The sequence below is a fragment of the Musa acuminata genome, chromosome BXJ2-5 (assembly GCF_036884655.1).
Source record: "Musa acuminata AAA Group cultivar baxijiao chromosome BXJ2-5, Cavendish_Baxijiao_AAA, whole genome shotgun sequence".
Lineage (NCBI taxonomy): Eukaryota > Viridiplantae > Streptophyta > Magnoliopsida > Zingiberales > Musaceae > Musa > Musa acuminata.
The window spans coordinates 877532-893391 of NC_088342.1; the positions used below are offsets into that span (position 1 = coordinate 877532).

General features: G+C 38.1%; 2 protein-coding genes across 5 annotated transcripts; both read left to right on the forward strand.

Annotated features, from left to right (window-relative positions):
* Positions 1-1664: 1664 nt before the first annotated feature.
* Positions 1665-8156, forward strand: LOC135612005 (uncharacterized). Of its 2 annotated transcripts, none has more exons than XM_065107710.1 (2): positions 1665-3215; positions 5415-8156. In XM_065107710.1, exon 2 carries the CDS (start codon positions 5541-5543, stop codon positions 7815-7817), a length of 2277 nt encoding a protein of 758 aa, XP_064963782.1. In that variant the 5' UTR covers positions 1665-3215; positions 5415-5540; the 3' UTR covers positions 7818-8156. The 2 variants fall into 2 exon arrangements, with proteins under 2 accessions (XP_064963782.1, XP_064963781.1); XM_065107709.1 differs by having other exon boundaries at positions 1666-3215; positions 5507-8156.
* Positions 8157-10013: 1857 nt separating this feature from the next.
* Positions 10014-15607, forward strand: LOC103983605 (heparanase-like protein 1). Of its 3 annotated transcripts, none has more exons than XM_009400847.3 (10): positions 10014-10118; positions 11317-11562; positions 11667-11703; positions 11942-12125; positions 12789-12937; positions 13019-13252; positions 14070-14259; positions 14338-14463; positions 14567-14666; positions 15003-15607. In XM_009400847.3, the coding sequence occupies exons 2-10, from the start codon at positions 11356-11358 to the stop codon at positions 15390-15392; spliced, it is 1617 nt and encodes a 538-aa protein (XP_009399122.2). In that variant the 5' UTR covers positions 10014-10118; positions 11317-11355; the 3' UTR covers positions 15393-15607. The 3 variants fall into 3 exon arrangements, with proteins under 3 accessions (XP_009399122.2, XP_009399121.2, XP_018682332.2); XM_009400846.3 differs by lacking the exon at positions 10014-10118 and adding an exon at positions 10237-10661; XM_018826787.2 differs by lacking the exon at positions 10014-10118 and adding an exon at positions 10237-10656.
* The last annotated feature ends 253 nt before the right edge of the window (positions 15608-15860 follow it).

A 15860-nucleotide genomic window follows, 5' to 3' on the forward strand; every position in this document is an offset into this window, starting at 1 on the left:
GTGAATTATACCACAACAAATTACTTCGCCCACACGACGGTGATACCATTTTCCGAACGGCTGAGATCGGAGGGTATCGCCTGAGGTATCGTTCAAAGCTCTTACCACAGTGTCGTCTAGTTTTTGGCTACGTACATTATTGATACTCGATTTACCATAAATTATTTTTAACTTAATGCTATCCATATTCTGATAACATTATTAATAGGATATTCCATTCTCTATTTTTATCTTTAATCAGCTAATCTCTAATCATATTTGTGGAATGACATTAATATATATTTACTTTTTTGTATTATATATATATATATATATATATATATATATATATATATATATATATATATTCAAATCCCTTAATGGGCCTAATCCAATAACATAAATAGCATTTATAGAGCTTAAAGGCTGTCCACCGTCCACAACCATTCTTCCCGTCCATTCCACGTTCGTGGGCAAAGGATGGTGATGTGGGCCGTGCTGCTTAATGCCGAGCGAGAACACAGAGAGGACAGAGATGTGTCCTTGTGTCTGTTCTTCAGGAAGAAGGCTTCTTGTCGTCACTGTTGCGTCGCATGGCCTGGTCCATGCAATGTGTGATCAAAGATGATCGAATTAATTTTTCTTGGTCCCCTGCGTAGTATAATTTTCCACTGGGAATGGCGAGTAGTTCGGTGAGTATGCGTAGTGCACCGTACGTGTTTGCTTTATTAACTCTGCCAATTTGATGTCTGGATTTGGCTCGAGCGACAGGCGAGAGCAATTGGCGTTAGAGTTTGGGGCTTCACCTCGATCGAGACTACGCTGAGGTAACATCCTAACTGAATTTTACTGTTAATTTTCTTAATAAAAATTTCTTTTTTTTTTCAAAAGATAATATCAGTAATGTTACGCATATTTCATCACTTGGATTTTGAGATGTAGATATAATTGGTAGAAGATTTTCTCCTACTAATTGTTAGATTTTTGATCGATTGGTTGAGATCTAATTAGTCACATCTGAATAGATTGATAAATCAGTTTAAAAACCTTTATCCTCATATATATATGTTTATGCTCTTCTCTTTAAACTATTTACCGAAAAGATTTAAGGATTGGATTTTGTTGGGAAGCATAATGCCAATCCACATTTTCTAAGAACAAAATGGTATGGAACGAAATAATTTTTTTTCAAGTGGCATCATATTACATTTTATTGTTCTTGTACAAAACCTAGGCATTAACGGTTGAATTTGTTTGAACTGTTGATTACTCTATGGACAATATTTATATAATCGACGGAAGCTTTAGACCATGCGAACAAAATCATTTAGATAACCATCAAGAGCCTTACCCTAGAGAAAGAAAATAAAGCATTCTTGTAGTGTAAATTTATTGCTTTCCACTGAGCAATCATACTCCTCACTGTGTCCTAACGTAATAACTAGTCTACAATGTGGCACAGTCCATTGAACACCATGATAGGCCTATGTGTGCATGAAACAGAAACATTATATGTAAGTCACACCTTTGCATTAGTTAACTAGTAAGTAAGCTTGATGAAATGGATGGAACCCAGTGGTCCATCCCATACTTGTGATCCAAAGCATAAGTGATCTATTTGCCTCTGTTATATTTGGATTCAATGGTCAAAACACTTTGAACACTTTTCTAAAAAAAAATTAGTGTTATGGCTTCTTTAATTGACCCCATTAAATTGAAGTTCACAAAGCCACACAAGAATCGGACTATCATAATCAGAATGCATGTATTAGCTAACAAATCTAATCAACCTTTTGACTTATAGTGGATTAGCTGCTTTCCCAGCTCATAGCAAATCATTATCAATGAGAAGCCATTGAACAATGCTAGGAAATGGGAGACTTTTTCATCCCGGAATTCTAGTGCATGATGGACCCTTTGGAATAACTCTTTAAAGGAGTTGGGACTGACCTCCATTCAATCTCACCACTGGTGACTCTAGAGTTTACAACAAACTATATTTAAGAACATTCCATTAGCATTCTGCAAGATACCTCCTCTCTTGCTAATCACCATTTTCTATCCTCATTAACTAGCTGTCTCTCCATTCAACTATTCCGAGAAAAAGCCTCATGCATTGGCTGTCAAGCCACCTGTTCCAACCTACCATAATCAAGTTCATGAGTGTTAACATGCATCAAATTTACTCAGAAAGTAACAAAGCATAGTCAATTATGATTGAAGATGCCTGAATACTTGATACCTGCCCATTGTGTTGGTCAGTGGGCACCATCAGTGTAGTCTGGAGCAGTTCATTTCCAGTGAAACTATTACTTCAAGTATCATCTTGGTGAATGCACAATTCTGAAGTATCCAAATGGATCTCACTTGGTCCATGGCAGTGACAGGTCTACAAACTTTTAAATCCTCCAATACTTACAATGTTAACAGTTTTGATAACTTGCAGCTGATTGATCATGGAGAAGGTCATTATTGTTTCTTTGTAGAGCTTTGGAGATGAGCAAGTCCAGAACAGCACTGACTACTGCCTCAGCAACAATGAGTGACAGTCGGGAGCAACACCTGGTAACTTGTGATAAATAATGGCAAATATTTTCTGGATTAATATGTTTCGTTATCTAGTGGCATTGCTTTTAAAAAAGACAAATGATCACAATAATCAATCCCAAATGCATCATTCAAGTAAATTTATATTTTGAATTTTTGGATGTCATATTTGGTGTTTTATCAACATGTATTCATTGCCATCTCGACTAATATATAATTCAATTTGTTTATAAATTTTACATCAGTTGTTATGTGTTCTAATAATATTTATTTATCAATCTGATGATATAATAATTTTGACTGGATCCCCAACTAATTATCATAATTGCAAGCTAATTACACATCTTGGGGAGGTCACCACTGTGGGGCCCCGTAGGGTAAATCTTTTTTTGGAATTATTCTCCTCCTCGCACTGTTTCGGGTCCCATATAAGAAAGGTTTGGGTGCGGGGCCCTTTAAGACCCTCCAATATCTCGATCGCGTCGGTATCCCGTTCTCTTCGGCGAAGACAGCACGCTACATGCCGGCAGTCGCCTTGAGACGCCGCCGTTGCGCGCAAGATCGCTGAAGTGGGATCCTAATTCCTCTTGATTTCTCTACAGCGCTCGGAGTTGGTAGAAAGATGCGGTCTTGATGGGTATTCTGCAGCTTTTCTGACATCGCCTGCATATTCCTCGTGGAATCGAAAGGTAGTCCCCGTCTGCTTCATCCACTGATCGTTCTCCTTTCTTTTGGTTTCTTTGGATTTTTGGATCGACCTTTCCTCGGTTCTTGTTTGCTACGATGAAGAAAAAGCACTCCTGTCTACCGTATGCTGCAACTTTAAGATGATTCTCTGTTTTCCTCGTTATATATCTTTAAACAAGTGTTGGAAGTCATGACATCACCCCCATTTTTTGTTCTTCTCTCGGGTTTTCGTGAGTTGTTGATACCTGATGGTTTTCTCATCGGTTCTTTGGGAAGAAAAAAGGGAAATTATCTTTCTTGTTTGTGTTGGTGAAGAAAGTTACGTAAAGATTGGATCTTGATTACTGGGCCTTTGGAGCTTTGGTATTAATTCTTGATAGAAGAGTAAGGCTTTTGTTACTTTGCCAATTTTAAGGACAGTTCCTGTTGCTTGCTTGAATGTACTCATCGGATGCTCTGACGTGCGTATATCTTACATTGAATCTTTGTTCCTTCTCTACCGTGATATTGAAATTATCGTGCAAAAGAAATCAGTGATGTCGGTGACTTCTTTGTTTTGTTCCTTCTGTTCTTGGCATGGGAATAAGCAAAAGGTGCCGCAACTTTTGTCTTTCAAGAAACTGAATTTCACGCACTCAATTTTTCTCTGCACTCGATTATAAGGAGACCTGTAGAGTGAGATTGGAAGTGGTGTATTTTTCTGTCCAAGATGTTCCCTTTCTTTGCATTTTACCAAAAACGGCCTAAGTTCAGTTGATCACCAGAGTTCAATAGTTCAAAATTTTACAAGTTCTATGAATGGAGTAGTTTGGATTATGAAATTTGTTTAGTTTTGAATAATGGATATTCCCCTCCTACCAAGAACATGAATTTCAGATATGTTTATCATCCAAGTATTTTTTTCCCCTAAATCATGAGTTTGGCTGTTACCACTCATTACAATCTTGATTCAGACATGAAAATAATCTTTGGTTTTTTTTTCAAATTACATATAAATATCCTTTAGCTTCTTTTTTCACTTACTCAAAACTATAATTAGTTACAAGTTTCCATTTTCTGCATGTTGGTTGTGAGATATCAGTTATTAATATCTTAGCAATTTTGTTTAGAAGAGAAGTTTTGAAAATACTGAAAGTTGTATGCAGTTCTTATGTTCGATTCTTACATGGAAATTTACTTAATTCTTATATATAATTAGCAGCCAAATAACTTTTATGCATAAGTGTCTGCTCAACTTCAACCATGCAAGTGATTGATAATTTGGAAGTGGACTCTCTTCAAACACAAGTGAGGCTCACATATAAACTTCAACTTGTTCTTTTGTTAAATATCTGTTCATATGCTACCATATAGTATCCTACACCAATTCATATTGGAAAGAAATGGCTAAAGCAGATTGAGACAAAATATTGGTTGGCAGTTTGACTCTTATTAGTTGTTTGTTGAAGTGGCTTCTGAGTGAGGAATTGCACCTGAAACATTGTCGATACTATCACCTCTTTCACTTATTGATTCTTCAAATACTTTTGTTCCGGTGTTCCTAGAGAAAGAATGGATTATAATTTAAGTTGCAAAGACAAATGTAGTTGTAAGATAGAAATAATTTTGGTTGGTGGTATTGTTTTCCAATTCAAATCATTGATATCTAGATTCTGGTTGTTATTGAAAGACCTAATACATTTTTAGCTCTTTTCTACATTTAGTATTAGTATGATAGTGTGATAAGGGTTATCCAACGTGGTCACAGTTTTGGGATCAAGAAGTAGGTGTTGATATTATTTCTCATTTCTTTCTGTATTTGTTAAATTTTAGTGGACTTTGTGTCCTTCATAAACTGTCTTTCTAGGTTTAACTTATGGGTTGAGCCTTAACAAATGACAATACGGTGCATCTTCAGAAAAAAACCTATGATTTGCCTTATCAGGAGTCTTACACTCAATCCGACTGGATATACTAATTTTTCAAAAAAGAAAAATATTAACAGTGTTTTTATTATCATTGGGAGCTCCATTACTGCATCTATTAATGGATTTGACGATTACCATCATGCTCTCTACATTTAAGCATAATGATATTGGTCTGTAAATATAACTTCATTGAAATGCCTTGCTGATTCGTACAGCAATTTTCATCTGGTCAATCCTGAATCATAGAGTGACGTTGTCGGCTTTTATCATGTTCCAATAATCTTTCTGTTGCAGGTTCACTCAATTTCCTTGATATAACTCGTATCCAGTTGCTGGTTTGTAGAAGTTGATTTGTGCTTAGTGTTCGTACTTTATTTTTGTCACAGAGTGCTGGGTATTTAATACTACATATCCTTGCCAATGACTGAAGAGGCAACAGAGAAGGTTACTGTCTCCATAACCCCTGAGATATTCAAACCTAAAAGTTCTGTAAGGAGATTATCAATGGGGAAAACAAAAACAAGAACTTCACCATGTTCTCCAGAAAGTGAGGAAAAGCCTGTTCCCCATTACCTTAGAACTTCTACAGGTTCTTGCCATGACTTCTGCAAGTATGGAATAAAGCATGATCTTGAAGCTAAGAAAAGGCGGCCTGCTCGTCAAATATTCTTAGCCAATAAAGAGATGCCTGATGATGAGAATAATCAAGTGAATGCTGCGGCTCAGCAAGACAGGAGAAAGAAAGTAAGCCATAAGATAGTGGTTTCTCAGGAAAAAGAACAACGCACTAAAAAATCTGAGGTAATTAAACAGAATGACCTGCCACCTGAGAAGATAATTCAGCTTTGTGACTCACTTACAAATTTGGCAGAAGGATCAGCTGAAAAGTATTCAAATATGAAGTTTAGTTTCCCTTCAACTGACCAGATGATTGATTCATTTCTTGGGCATTCACCTGCAAATCAATCTGATAATTCAACAGAGGAATCAACAAACATCAAGCTAATGACCCTGTCATCCGTCTCAACAATCAATGAATTTGATGAGCATAAACCAACTAAATCGTCTGAAGTATTGTCTGAGAAGACTGTAAGCATCAAGCTTGATCAGACAGCAACTCAGAATGGTGATGACTCTACTGAGCTTGCACCGATAGAAGGATCATCTGCAGAACCTGTTATGGTAAAGCATATGGTTACAGCATCAACCCAACATATCAGGGATTCAGCCCTGCATACAACTGTGATGGAAGACACTGAATTTGCTGAGCATGTAACAACCAGTAGGCCAGACGCATCACCAGATAAATCTACAGAATTACCCAGATCATCCAATTTACCCCCAAACATGAAACCTAAGAAATACAAGGATGTATCATCTGCTTGGAACGGACTTGCCAATGGTGCAGCAGGATGTACTGGGGAAGATTCAACCATGAAACGGAAAGCAACATTATCCACTGTACCTGCTACAGGCTCACCTCTATATCAGGAGGAAGAATTATCTAACCAAGGAAAACAGGTAATTAGTTCTAGTGTAGGTTCCGAAGCAAGCAGAGATGTGAACAAGCTCAAGAGAGGAAACAAAATTATTGGTATCTCTCACCGACCTAAAGTCATCAGACAAGGAAAGATTGATCTATCTGGGGTACCAAATGGCAAGACTGCACCAAATGTATGGAAAACAGTATCTTCTGTCAAGCCAGAGGCTGAACAGAGGATCATATCTGTAACACCTAGAGTAGTCAAGGAAAAAGCTTTATCAGCTAGTAAGAATGTCGATGCATCTCCTGAACGTGCAACCTCCATGAGAATCAAGAATCTATCATTTAAAACTATATCCCGATTGACTTCTTCAGGGGGACTAGCTCGAAGGAACAACGAGAGAATAATCAAGTTTTCAAGTCAATCAGACAGAAAAGAGAAAGTACTGGAACCATCATTATCCTCTCCGTCCATGAAACCTCATACTAGTAGAGTCTCAACCACAAAGCCAAGGATGTATAGGAATGTGGGCACTGCCTCCCAAGTGAAAAATCAAACACGAGCTGGAAAGTTGGGAATGAAGAAAGAGACTTTGAATGTCCGTGAGGCAACACCGGAGAAAATAAATCTCAAAACTATGAAGCAAGATCTGAGGAAGAACAAATCACATCCATCAGATGAGAAAGATCTTGACTCTGGTTCTAAACTTGGTGAAGTTTTACGAGAAGCGGTAACGCAGAGATTTCCCACTGTTATTTCAAAGGGTGAAATTCAGAGGAAACATAGAAGAACTGCAAGTGTTCACTCGGAAGATAAAATTTCCGCATCCCACAAATTAAAATTCAACAGAGGTAAGGTAGTCAGCCTGCAACATGAGAGCAATGCTCCAAGAATACTCAGATTCAGGCGGGCTAGAACAGCAAATAACATCCAAAATGCTAAAGGAGATGTATACACAAAAGGCTACAAAAGCAAGACAGGGCCAAGTGGTGCAGACTCAAATTCTCCTATGTCAAAAGCACCTACTGTTGTTTTAAGACATCAAGATGCGCAGGAAAAGAAGGATACCCAAGGTTTGTTAAACCAGGTGATTGAGGAAACTGCTAGTAAACTTGTGGAGACCAGGAAGAGCAAGGTGAAGGCCCTGGTTGGTGCTTTTGAAACCGTCATTTCTCTCCAAGACAGCAAAGCAGCTCCCCATGCTGTTCCATGAATACGTTCTGTTGCTTTGTCTTAAGGATCGGTTCCCATATAATAGTTTCTTCTGTGGCATCGGATATTTTTGGGGATTGGATTGCACAAATACCACGCCAACATATTGAAAGGTTTTCTAATTTCAACGTGAACAAAGTTGAGTATGAGATTGAAAGGGTAACATCTTTGCAGGGATTGTTTTGTGATGCTGTATTGTTCATAGTGATTTTGTCTCTTATTTCCCTACTCGGGGAATATATGTTTTTTTTTCTTTTCCATACTCTGTCATAAGCTTTGTTAATGATACGCACATTTTGGAGTGGTTGAACAATAAATACATTGTGTATTCTTTTGTTCATTTTCTTCCAAATCTCTCTTTCTTGTCTGTACTTGTGTTTGGCCAAAGATATCAAGAATGTATGGAGTTGTAAGTGTGCAGACACTTCGTGCTGATTTCTTAGCTTTAGTTGAGTTTGCAAAGGGTCGTGGTTCTCTTTCAACCGAGTGCTCTTGCTCTTCTTTATCTTCCAAGTTCATAAATGATATTATCTTGAGGATCACATAATTCATAGATGACTTGGAGTGATGTTGAGAATAATAAGAGCTGTTCCTGTGTTCTGTTAAGGACATTAAAGGATGACATGTTTAGCCACCAGGGAGACAAGCCCTAAAAAGCAGAAATGACTCTCCAGATACTTACAGATATGATGATTCTAAGTTCCATGTGCTGATCTCTGATATCAATCCTATAATGAGGCAAAGAAAAAGACATCTAACAACTGTCCTATATGTTCTTTTCTTTTTCTAATTATATGTTTGAGGTTTTTTTTTTTTGTGTGTGGGGGAAAAGGTAAATGCTGTGGTATCTTGTGATAAATTATTCTTCTTCCCATCTTTTATGGAAGGAACAAAGAAGAAGAAAAAAATTGATGATTTATAGTCTACATTGAACAAAGGAATAGAGCAATTTAGATCAACCTCATAAAGAGGAAGGCAGGCTGAATAGACTGCATCCAACCTTGGTGGCTGGTAGTCTTCAATCAATCCATAAGAATTTGAAATCTCAACTAGTTTCTTGGTCCCCTGTCAATTGTGTCATTTTGGTCCATGGTCAGCCTCCACCACAGTTTTTGGACTTGTTCCATCTGGTTTCCCTGTATGAATTCCACAAATTGTCCCTGGTCAGCCTCCACCACAGCTTTTGGACATCTTCCATCTGGTTTCCCTGTCTGAATTCCACAAATCACTAAATGTTACAGATCCATCTATTTTGTTGCTCCTAGAAAAAGAGAGCAAGTCTTTGTTGTCAACCCCCTCCCCAACTGGTTGAAAGCAGGCATTTTTTGACCCTAGGAACCTTGATTTGTATCCCATCACACACAAGAACATGATTATAATTTAATTATCAGTCATTAAAACTGTTATTTCTCAATGAAGAAAAAAAAAAACATATATACTCCATGCATTTGAATCATTAAAAAAACACACTTTTTTTTTTTGTTTTTGCTGTCATGGCTGCCTTTGGAGAAGACTTTTCTCCTGACTTTGATTTTTGTGCTCTTCTTTCACCAGTCATGGCTGGAATATATCAAAAAGAATCGACCATTGACATAGAATTCAACTGCTTAGGACTTTGGGTCGGAAACAAAGGTTTGATTCTTGTGATAATCCATTGAATATCGAGGCAACAAAGGAATGAAGAGTCCAAATTTTGAATATACGTCAGCTACTTTGACCTTGATCGCCTTGCATATGGCCTCCCAATTATTGATAGTTCATCATGATCGAACAAATCCACATGATATATCAAGCAGCTAAGAACTCGTGACGAGGAACAGACCATCCGTTCTATGACCTCCATGCTCTGCTTTTTATCGGTCGAAGCTGCTCCACCAGAAAAGAGAAGTCACTGGAAAGTGGAATCCTTGGCAGGAATGACATGCATATCATCCGATCATGAACGAGAGATTGGGTGGAGTTTGCTGGACCTATTCCCACAGTTCAATAATGCTCGATGAGTGTGCCTCTATATGCCAACACAAAAACAAAAATAGAAGAGGAAAACTATAGCTTTTGGATGATACATGCTGCCTACTAAAAGTAGCTCCAAAGTTGCCCAACTGTTCTCTTTGGTCAACCGTCACCGAATTGAAAGGAACCTAACATCATCCAATGTGAGCCTTCTTATCATGTTTTTAGATCCATCCTTTTCCCCTTTGTGGAGTGTGTATGTGCATATGTTTCTTTTTTCTGTCCCTGAGGTGATGACTCCAGAGCTATCCAACTGTTCCCCTCCGGGAAAACTATTAGCCAAGTGCAGGTGACCTTTTGACATCATCGTCCACTGCGATCCTTTTCTCGCGTCTCGAATCTACCCATTCTTTTATATGTTTATATATAAATATTTCTCTGCTCGCTGGTTAGGGACAGCTTAGGATATGCAAGTAATTACTGTAGTCCACGAAACATTAGGGACAGAGAATTTGCTTTCTTTTATTATGTATGTTCTTGTCTTGAGATCTACTTACTTTAAGATGTTCCATGGGAAGCTAGTGGAGCAAGCATGCATATCTAGTGATGGTATTTATTGGGATAGCTTCGAACTGGACCAGCGCAAAAAGATAGCTTAAATCTGGCGCTAAATCAACCGAATCTAATTCGAGTTGACGAAATCTGACCCATCTCACGCGCCGAGATTTCACCTGTCGGGATTCGTTGGAGAAACCAGCGAGGATAAGAGAAGCCAAGCCCTCATCAAGAGGAAAGGCTGCGGCTTTGGCACCGGAAAAAGCTGTTCTCGTTCATGCGAGGATCTCCGTTGGTGTAGCAGCTGGAGACCCTGGTTAACTGTGTTACAGGTTTGGTACGAGGTCTTTCTTTCGATTTCTTCGAGTCGTTTACTCAAAGATCTTAGCTTTAGCTGTTGTTCGATCGGTGTCTAAGATACGGAAGAGATGTTCGATCTAATGGTTTCTCATTTCTTCAAGCTCTTCTCTTCTGTCTGAAGAGATGGAAATTTCTGGCAAAATTCCCACTTTACTATGTCGATTTTGATGCGGTTTCGTATGTCCGATTCCAATCTTTTTGTCTTAATTGTTCCTGGAATTCGATCTCTAAGATGGAAGATGAATAAAATGTTCACCTTGTTTCTCTTTTAGATTTTTCGCTTGTTTTTGATCTGCATTAAAAGTTGTGTGTTTGTGTATGAGAAGATCATCGAATTCTAAGATTGGCTTCGATGACAAGCATTTGGCCACCCATTCTTTCTGCTGATAAAAATTGGTCCTTGGAGCTTCAGACATACTCTATCTATGTTCTTTCTTTTTATTGTAGTTCATCTTAGGCCCCAAGCAAAGAATGCAAGGTAGTTCTTCTTAACACTGTACCGTAAACAAAGTGTGGCCAGCTCTTCTTTGGGAAATCGATGAACAGTAGAGATGTTATCGTATTCAATTTACGTGTTTTGGATTCTATGCTTCGAGAAGATGATTAATCTGTTCTTCATATGAGCTCTTCAGCTTCTTTGACCGGAGCATCAAATCGTTGGAGCCGGAGGAATGATTTTACAGCTCGTGTTGCTTGTACTCTGTTCCATCGGTCGAGCTCTCTCTGAAGAATCCCCAGATGTAACGATCATAGTCAAAGGATCTGATCTAGCTGCTGAGACTGATGATACTTTTGTCTGTGCAACTCTTGATTGGTGGCCTCATGACAAGTGTAACTATAATCAATGTCCATGGGGACAATCTTCGGTTCTGAATCTGGTAATATATATTTTTTGTCGAGATAGTCTAGTCAGCAAGAACATCTGGTTTATTTGCACTCTGCAAAAAATACTAAAAAATATTTTGGTTCCATGGTTTTTCAGGACTTATCGCATCCTTTCCTAGCTAATGCCATCCAAGGTAACCATTCTTTGTTTTGCTTCTCAGTTTGTTTCATAATTTTTATTATAGCACGTAAAAAATCTTAATTATTATAGTTGCATTATCACATCATGCTAGGAGGATGATGATGATGATCACCACTTGCGTCCTAAAATTGTGTCGCAAACTGCTAAGAACCACCAATAGGACTATCTATCTGAGCTGTTTGCCATGTGATTATGTTCCTCATTTTGAGTTTTTGTTTGCAAAATTTCAGCTTTTGATCGTTTGCGGATACGAGTTGGAGGCTCCTTACAAGACCAAGTTGTGTATGGCGTGCCAAGTTTAGAGTATCCATGCCTTCCTTTTTCCAAGATGAGTGGTGGCTTGTTTGGTTTTTCTAAAGCTTGCTTGAGCATAGAAAGGTGGGACGAGCTAAACCTTCTTTTTCAGAAGACGGGGTAGGTTTGTGAAGAAGTCTCTGTTTTGCTTCCTGCTGTTAGGTTATTCATGCTCAATTGAGATGAATCCGAGTAGACAATGAATATGGATCAAAAACTTTATCGCGGATTATCTGTTTGAACTACTTTGCATCAGCTGCTGAAGCCATCAGAATTAAAATGTTGCATGCTATTTCCATACCTGTTGAGTTCATTAGCGCCGTGAGAGCTAATTTAGTTTCTGTGATTCAGTCTACCTATGTTTGACTTGGATGCTCCTATGTTTGACTTTGATGGGTTAAATAAGACCATGCACTGGGCTCCTACGATGAAAATAAACTCGGAAGTGAAAAGCGCCATAAGATGTTAGTCCCTCCTAAAACTAAATAGACAGGTGTGAAGCATGCAAAATAACAAAGTAATCTACATAAAAAGGCTAGCTACATAAGCAATTGGTATTTGTCATAGTTGCTTTACTCGATGGCTATATCTTGATATAACATGTGAGAAATCATTGATATTAACAGATATTTGAGTTATATGTGCATAAGTAATTCTAACATTCCATACCATCTTTTATCACCAAAAAATAGCCCTTTAAAAAGAACAATATGCATTTTCTTGTTATCTGAACTATAAATTGGCCATGACTATGCAACATAAGTCTTAATTTTGTGATTGCAGAGCGATTATCACATTTGGTCTGAATGCACTACGTGGGAGGCACCGTGTACACAACGTTCTGTGGGCAGGTGATTGGAACTCCACAAATACTCGGGATTTCATTGAGTACACAATCTCAAAAGGATACGAGGTTGATTCATGGGAATTCGGTAAGTCTTTTCCCATACTATTTTTTCAGCTAGAAAAATCCAACCGACCAAAACTCAAAGGCGGGTTGCTTGATGCTTCAGGAAATGAATTGAGTGGAAGAGGTATCGACGCAAGAGTTAGTGCTGAACAATATGCAAAAGATTTGGTTGTCCTTAGAGCTCTTCTTAAGGAGTTATATGAAGATTCAAACACGCAACCGATGCTAGTTGCTCCTGGAGGATTCTTTGATCAGCAATGGTATGCTCAGCTTCTACAGGATTCAGGTCTGGGTGTTGTCAACGTCATGACACATCATATATACAATCTTGGTGGAGGTGAGTGTAGAAATGTGATACTTCAAATGTAGAAAACAACATCTTTCGAGGAAATTTTCTTTTATGACGTAAGATGCATTAACATGTTATCCAAAGAGAGACGAAAAGGAAATAAATCTGGTTAATCATTTTGTCCTCTATTCCGGTTAAAAATAACCCTTGATATATATCAGGTGAAATAACAGAAATCAAATTAGATAACTGCTACTCCCAATTATTATCTTACCAGAAATAAGAGATCCAGCTCCTTTTGACTTTTTATTTATATGTAAGATTTGTATGCCCATTCTTTTTTCTTCTTCTATCTTGTGAATAGTAATTCCAGCTAAAAATTACATTTTCATGCTTTTGTACTCGTCAACACCAGTATCCTTTGCTGACTCCTTATAATACAAAGTCCTATCGTATTCAAGAGGTTACTAAACTTATTCCAGCAACAGATTCCAGTGGCAAACTAAGAATTCTCATCGTACCTTTTGATACAATCGTTATGGTTTTAGACAGTGCAAATATAGCTGCTGTCTATAATATCTAATTTTCATATCTCGCAGTATGGAAGAAGCAAAGTGCACAACTTCAGTTCATCTGTTGTTTCTTCAGGAGAAAAGTTCCAGATTCAATATTCATTTTTAGAGTTCATATTTGCAATGATGCCATTGCGAACGGTAGATATGCAAGAAAGAACTGATAGAAATACAACACGACCTCATTGTTATGCCAAAATCTTTGAGTTGACAATTCAGAATTCATGAAATGTAATATTGGAAAATTTATAATAAAATATTTCGATGAAACGTCAGTCTGACTGTTTCTGCAGGCGATGATTCCCATATTGAGAGTAAAATAATGGATCCTCAATATTTAAGTCGGGTAGCAGATACATTCAGAAATCTCCAACTTACAATAGAAAGACATGGACCATGGTCATCTGCTTGGGTAGGGGAAGCTGGTGGTGCATTCAACAGCGGAAGCCGTCTTGTCTCGAATACATTTCTCAACAGCTTCTGGTAATTCACTTTGTATTTTCCTTGCATCCCCAGTTTCATGCAACAACATAGACTAAAGACCTGTTTGACACTATTCAGGTACTTGGATCAATTGGGCATGGCATCAAAGTACAACACTAAGGTTTATTGCAGGCAGACCTTGATTGGAGGGAATTATGGTCTCCTCGACACAAACACTTTCATACCGAATCCTGATTACTACAGGCAAGACATCCAAAACACTACTAAGTATTTTACAACCCTGTCCTTGGAAACATAAGCACACCTCAAGCCAGCCCCGTATTGATCCTCTGAATCCTTTTTCCAGTGCGCTACTGTGGCATCGGCTAATGGGGAAAGGAGTACTTTCCGTGGATATCAGTGGCTCGTCATACTTACGAGCCTATGCCCACTGCAGGAAAGGAAAGGTACATATTTCTGTAGACAAGCATTCTTGATTGATTTCTGTGTAGACTTTATTGATGTGGTTGATGTTCTTTAAACACTTGGGCTTATACATTCAATTTGCTGCAGCTATACTTATTAATATATTTTCTTTTGGTACACAATTTCCTTTTTGTCGTTCTGCAATCCAACCGCAGAACACCTGAAAAGGTCCATATGCTGAGATATTGTTTGTTCTTTCAAAGAATTGCAACATTCACAAACTTGAAAGTCTATTTTTCAAGTTTTACATTCTGAACTTGTAATGCACTTCAGGAACCTGTAAAAGTTACTTCTAATGTGCTTCTTGATAATAACAGGCAGGCATCTCTCTAGTCTTGATCAACCTAAGCAAATCCACCAAGTTTAGTGTGACCGTCCGAAACGATCTCAACGTCATTCTGGCCGAGGGGGAAGGCATTCACAAGGAAAATTCCTTCATCCACGGTCTTAAGAGAACATTCTCCTGGGTGGGCAAGAAAGCATCAGATGAGTCGGAAAAGAGAGAGGAGTATCATCTGACCGGTAAGGATGATAACCATCTAAGCCGAACTGTGCTATTGAATGGCACTCCTTTGGAGCTCACCGAAGATGGAGATATTCCACCTCTGGATCCTGTACATGTTCCAACCAACTCCCCTGTAGATGTATCACCCTTGTCTATTGCATTTGTAGTTTTCCCCAACTTCGAAGCTCAAGCTTGCGCCTAACCAGGATGCACCGCTTAGTGTCGTATCCCTATCGCACATGATACCTGATTTGTTTTGACAAATTTGTATCGTGTAACAGTTTGGTCATTGGATCAAAATAAGTTCTGTAAGTTGTTCATGTGAGCAAAATAAGATGTATGATGAATTTTTATCATGAATTATCTTCCATATTTCATATGGATTTGGAAAACAATTTTCCCTTGTTCTTAGTTGCACTTCGTGATGGCTTCAGACTCAAATCCAGCATATGCAGTCCACTATAAAAAGATTTACTGGTCTCCATTGATCTGCTCTCAAAAGAATGCCTCTTTCTGGGTTTGAATGATTCAAATCTCTCTGATTAGCTCTGAACCATCAAAATGGATGGTCTATCTAAAGTGGATACATCAAAAGTCGAATGTCTCACTAAAACCTTTAACATCTATCAGCCAAATGATCATGCAATATAAATCCTACAAGGTTTCAAAA

Bases quoted from the DNA above. Each gene is read 5' to 3' on its own strand.
- LOC103983605 (XM_009400847.3), top strand. From the start codon at position 11,356: ATGATTTTACAGCTCGTGTTGCTTGTACTCTGTTCCATCGGTCGAGCT. The intron at 11,563-11,666 runs GTAATATATATT...ATGGTTTTTCAG, and splicing joins AATCTTCGGTTCTGAATCTG to GACTTATCGCATCCTTTCCT. The intron at 14,464-14,566 runs GCAAGACATCCA...TCCTTTTTCCAG, and splicing joins CCGAATCCTGATTACTACAG to TGCGCTACTGTGGCATCGGC.
- LOC135612005 (XM_065107710.1), top strand. From the start codon at position 5,541: ATGACTGAAGAGGCAACAGAGAAGGTTACTGTCTCCATAACCCCTGAG.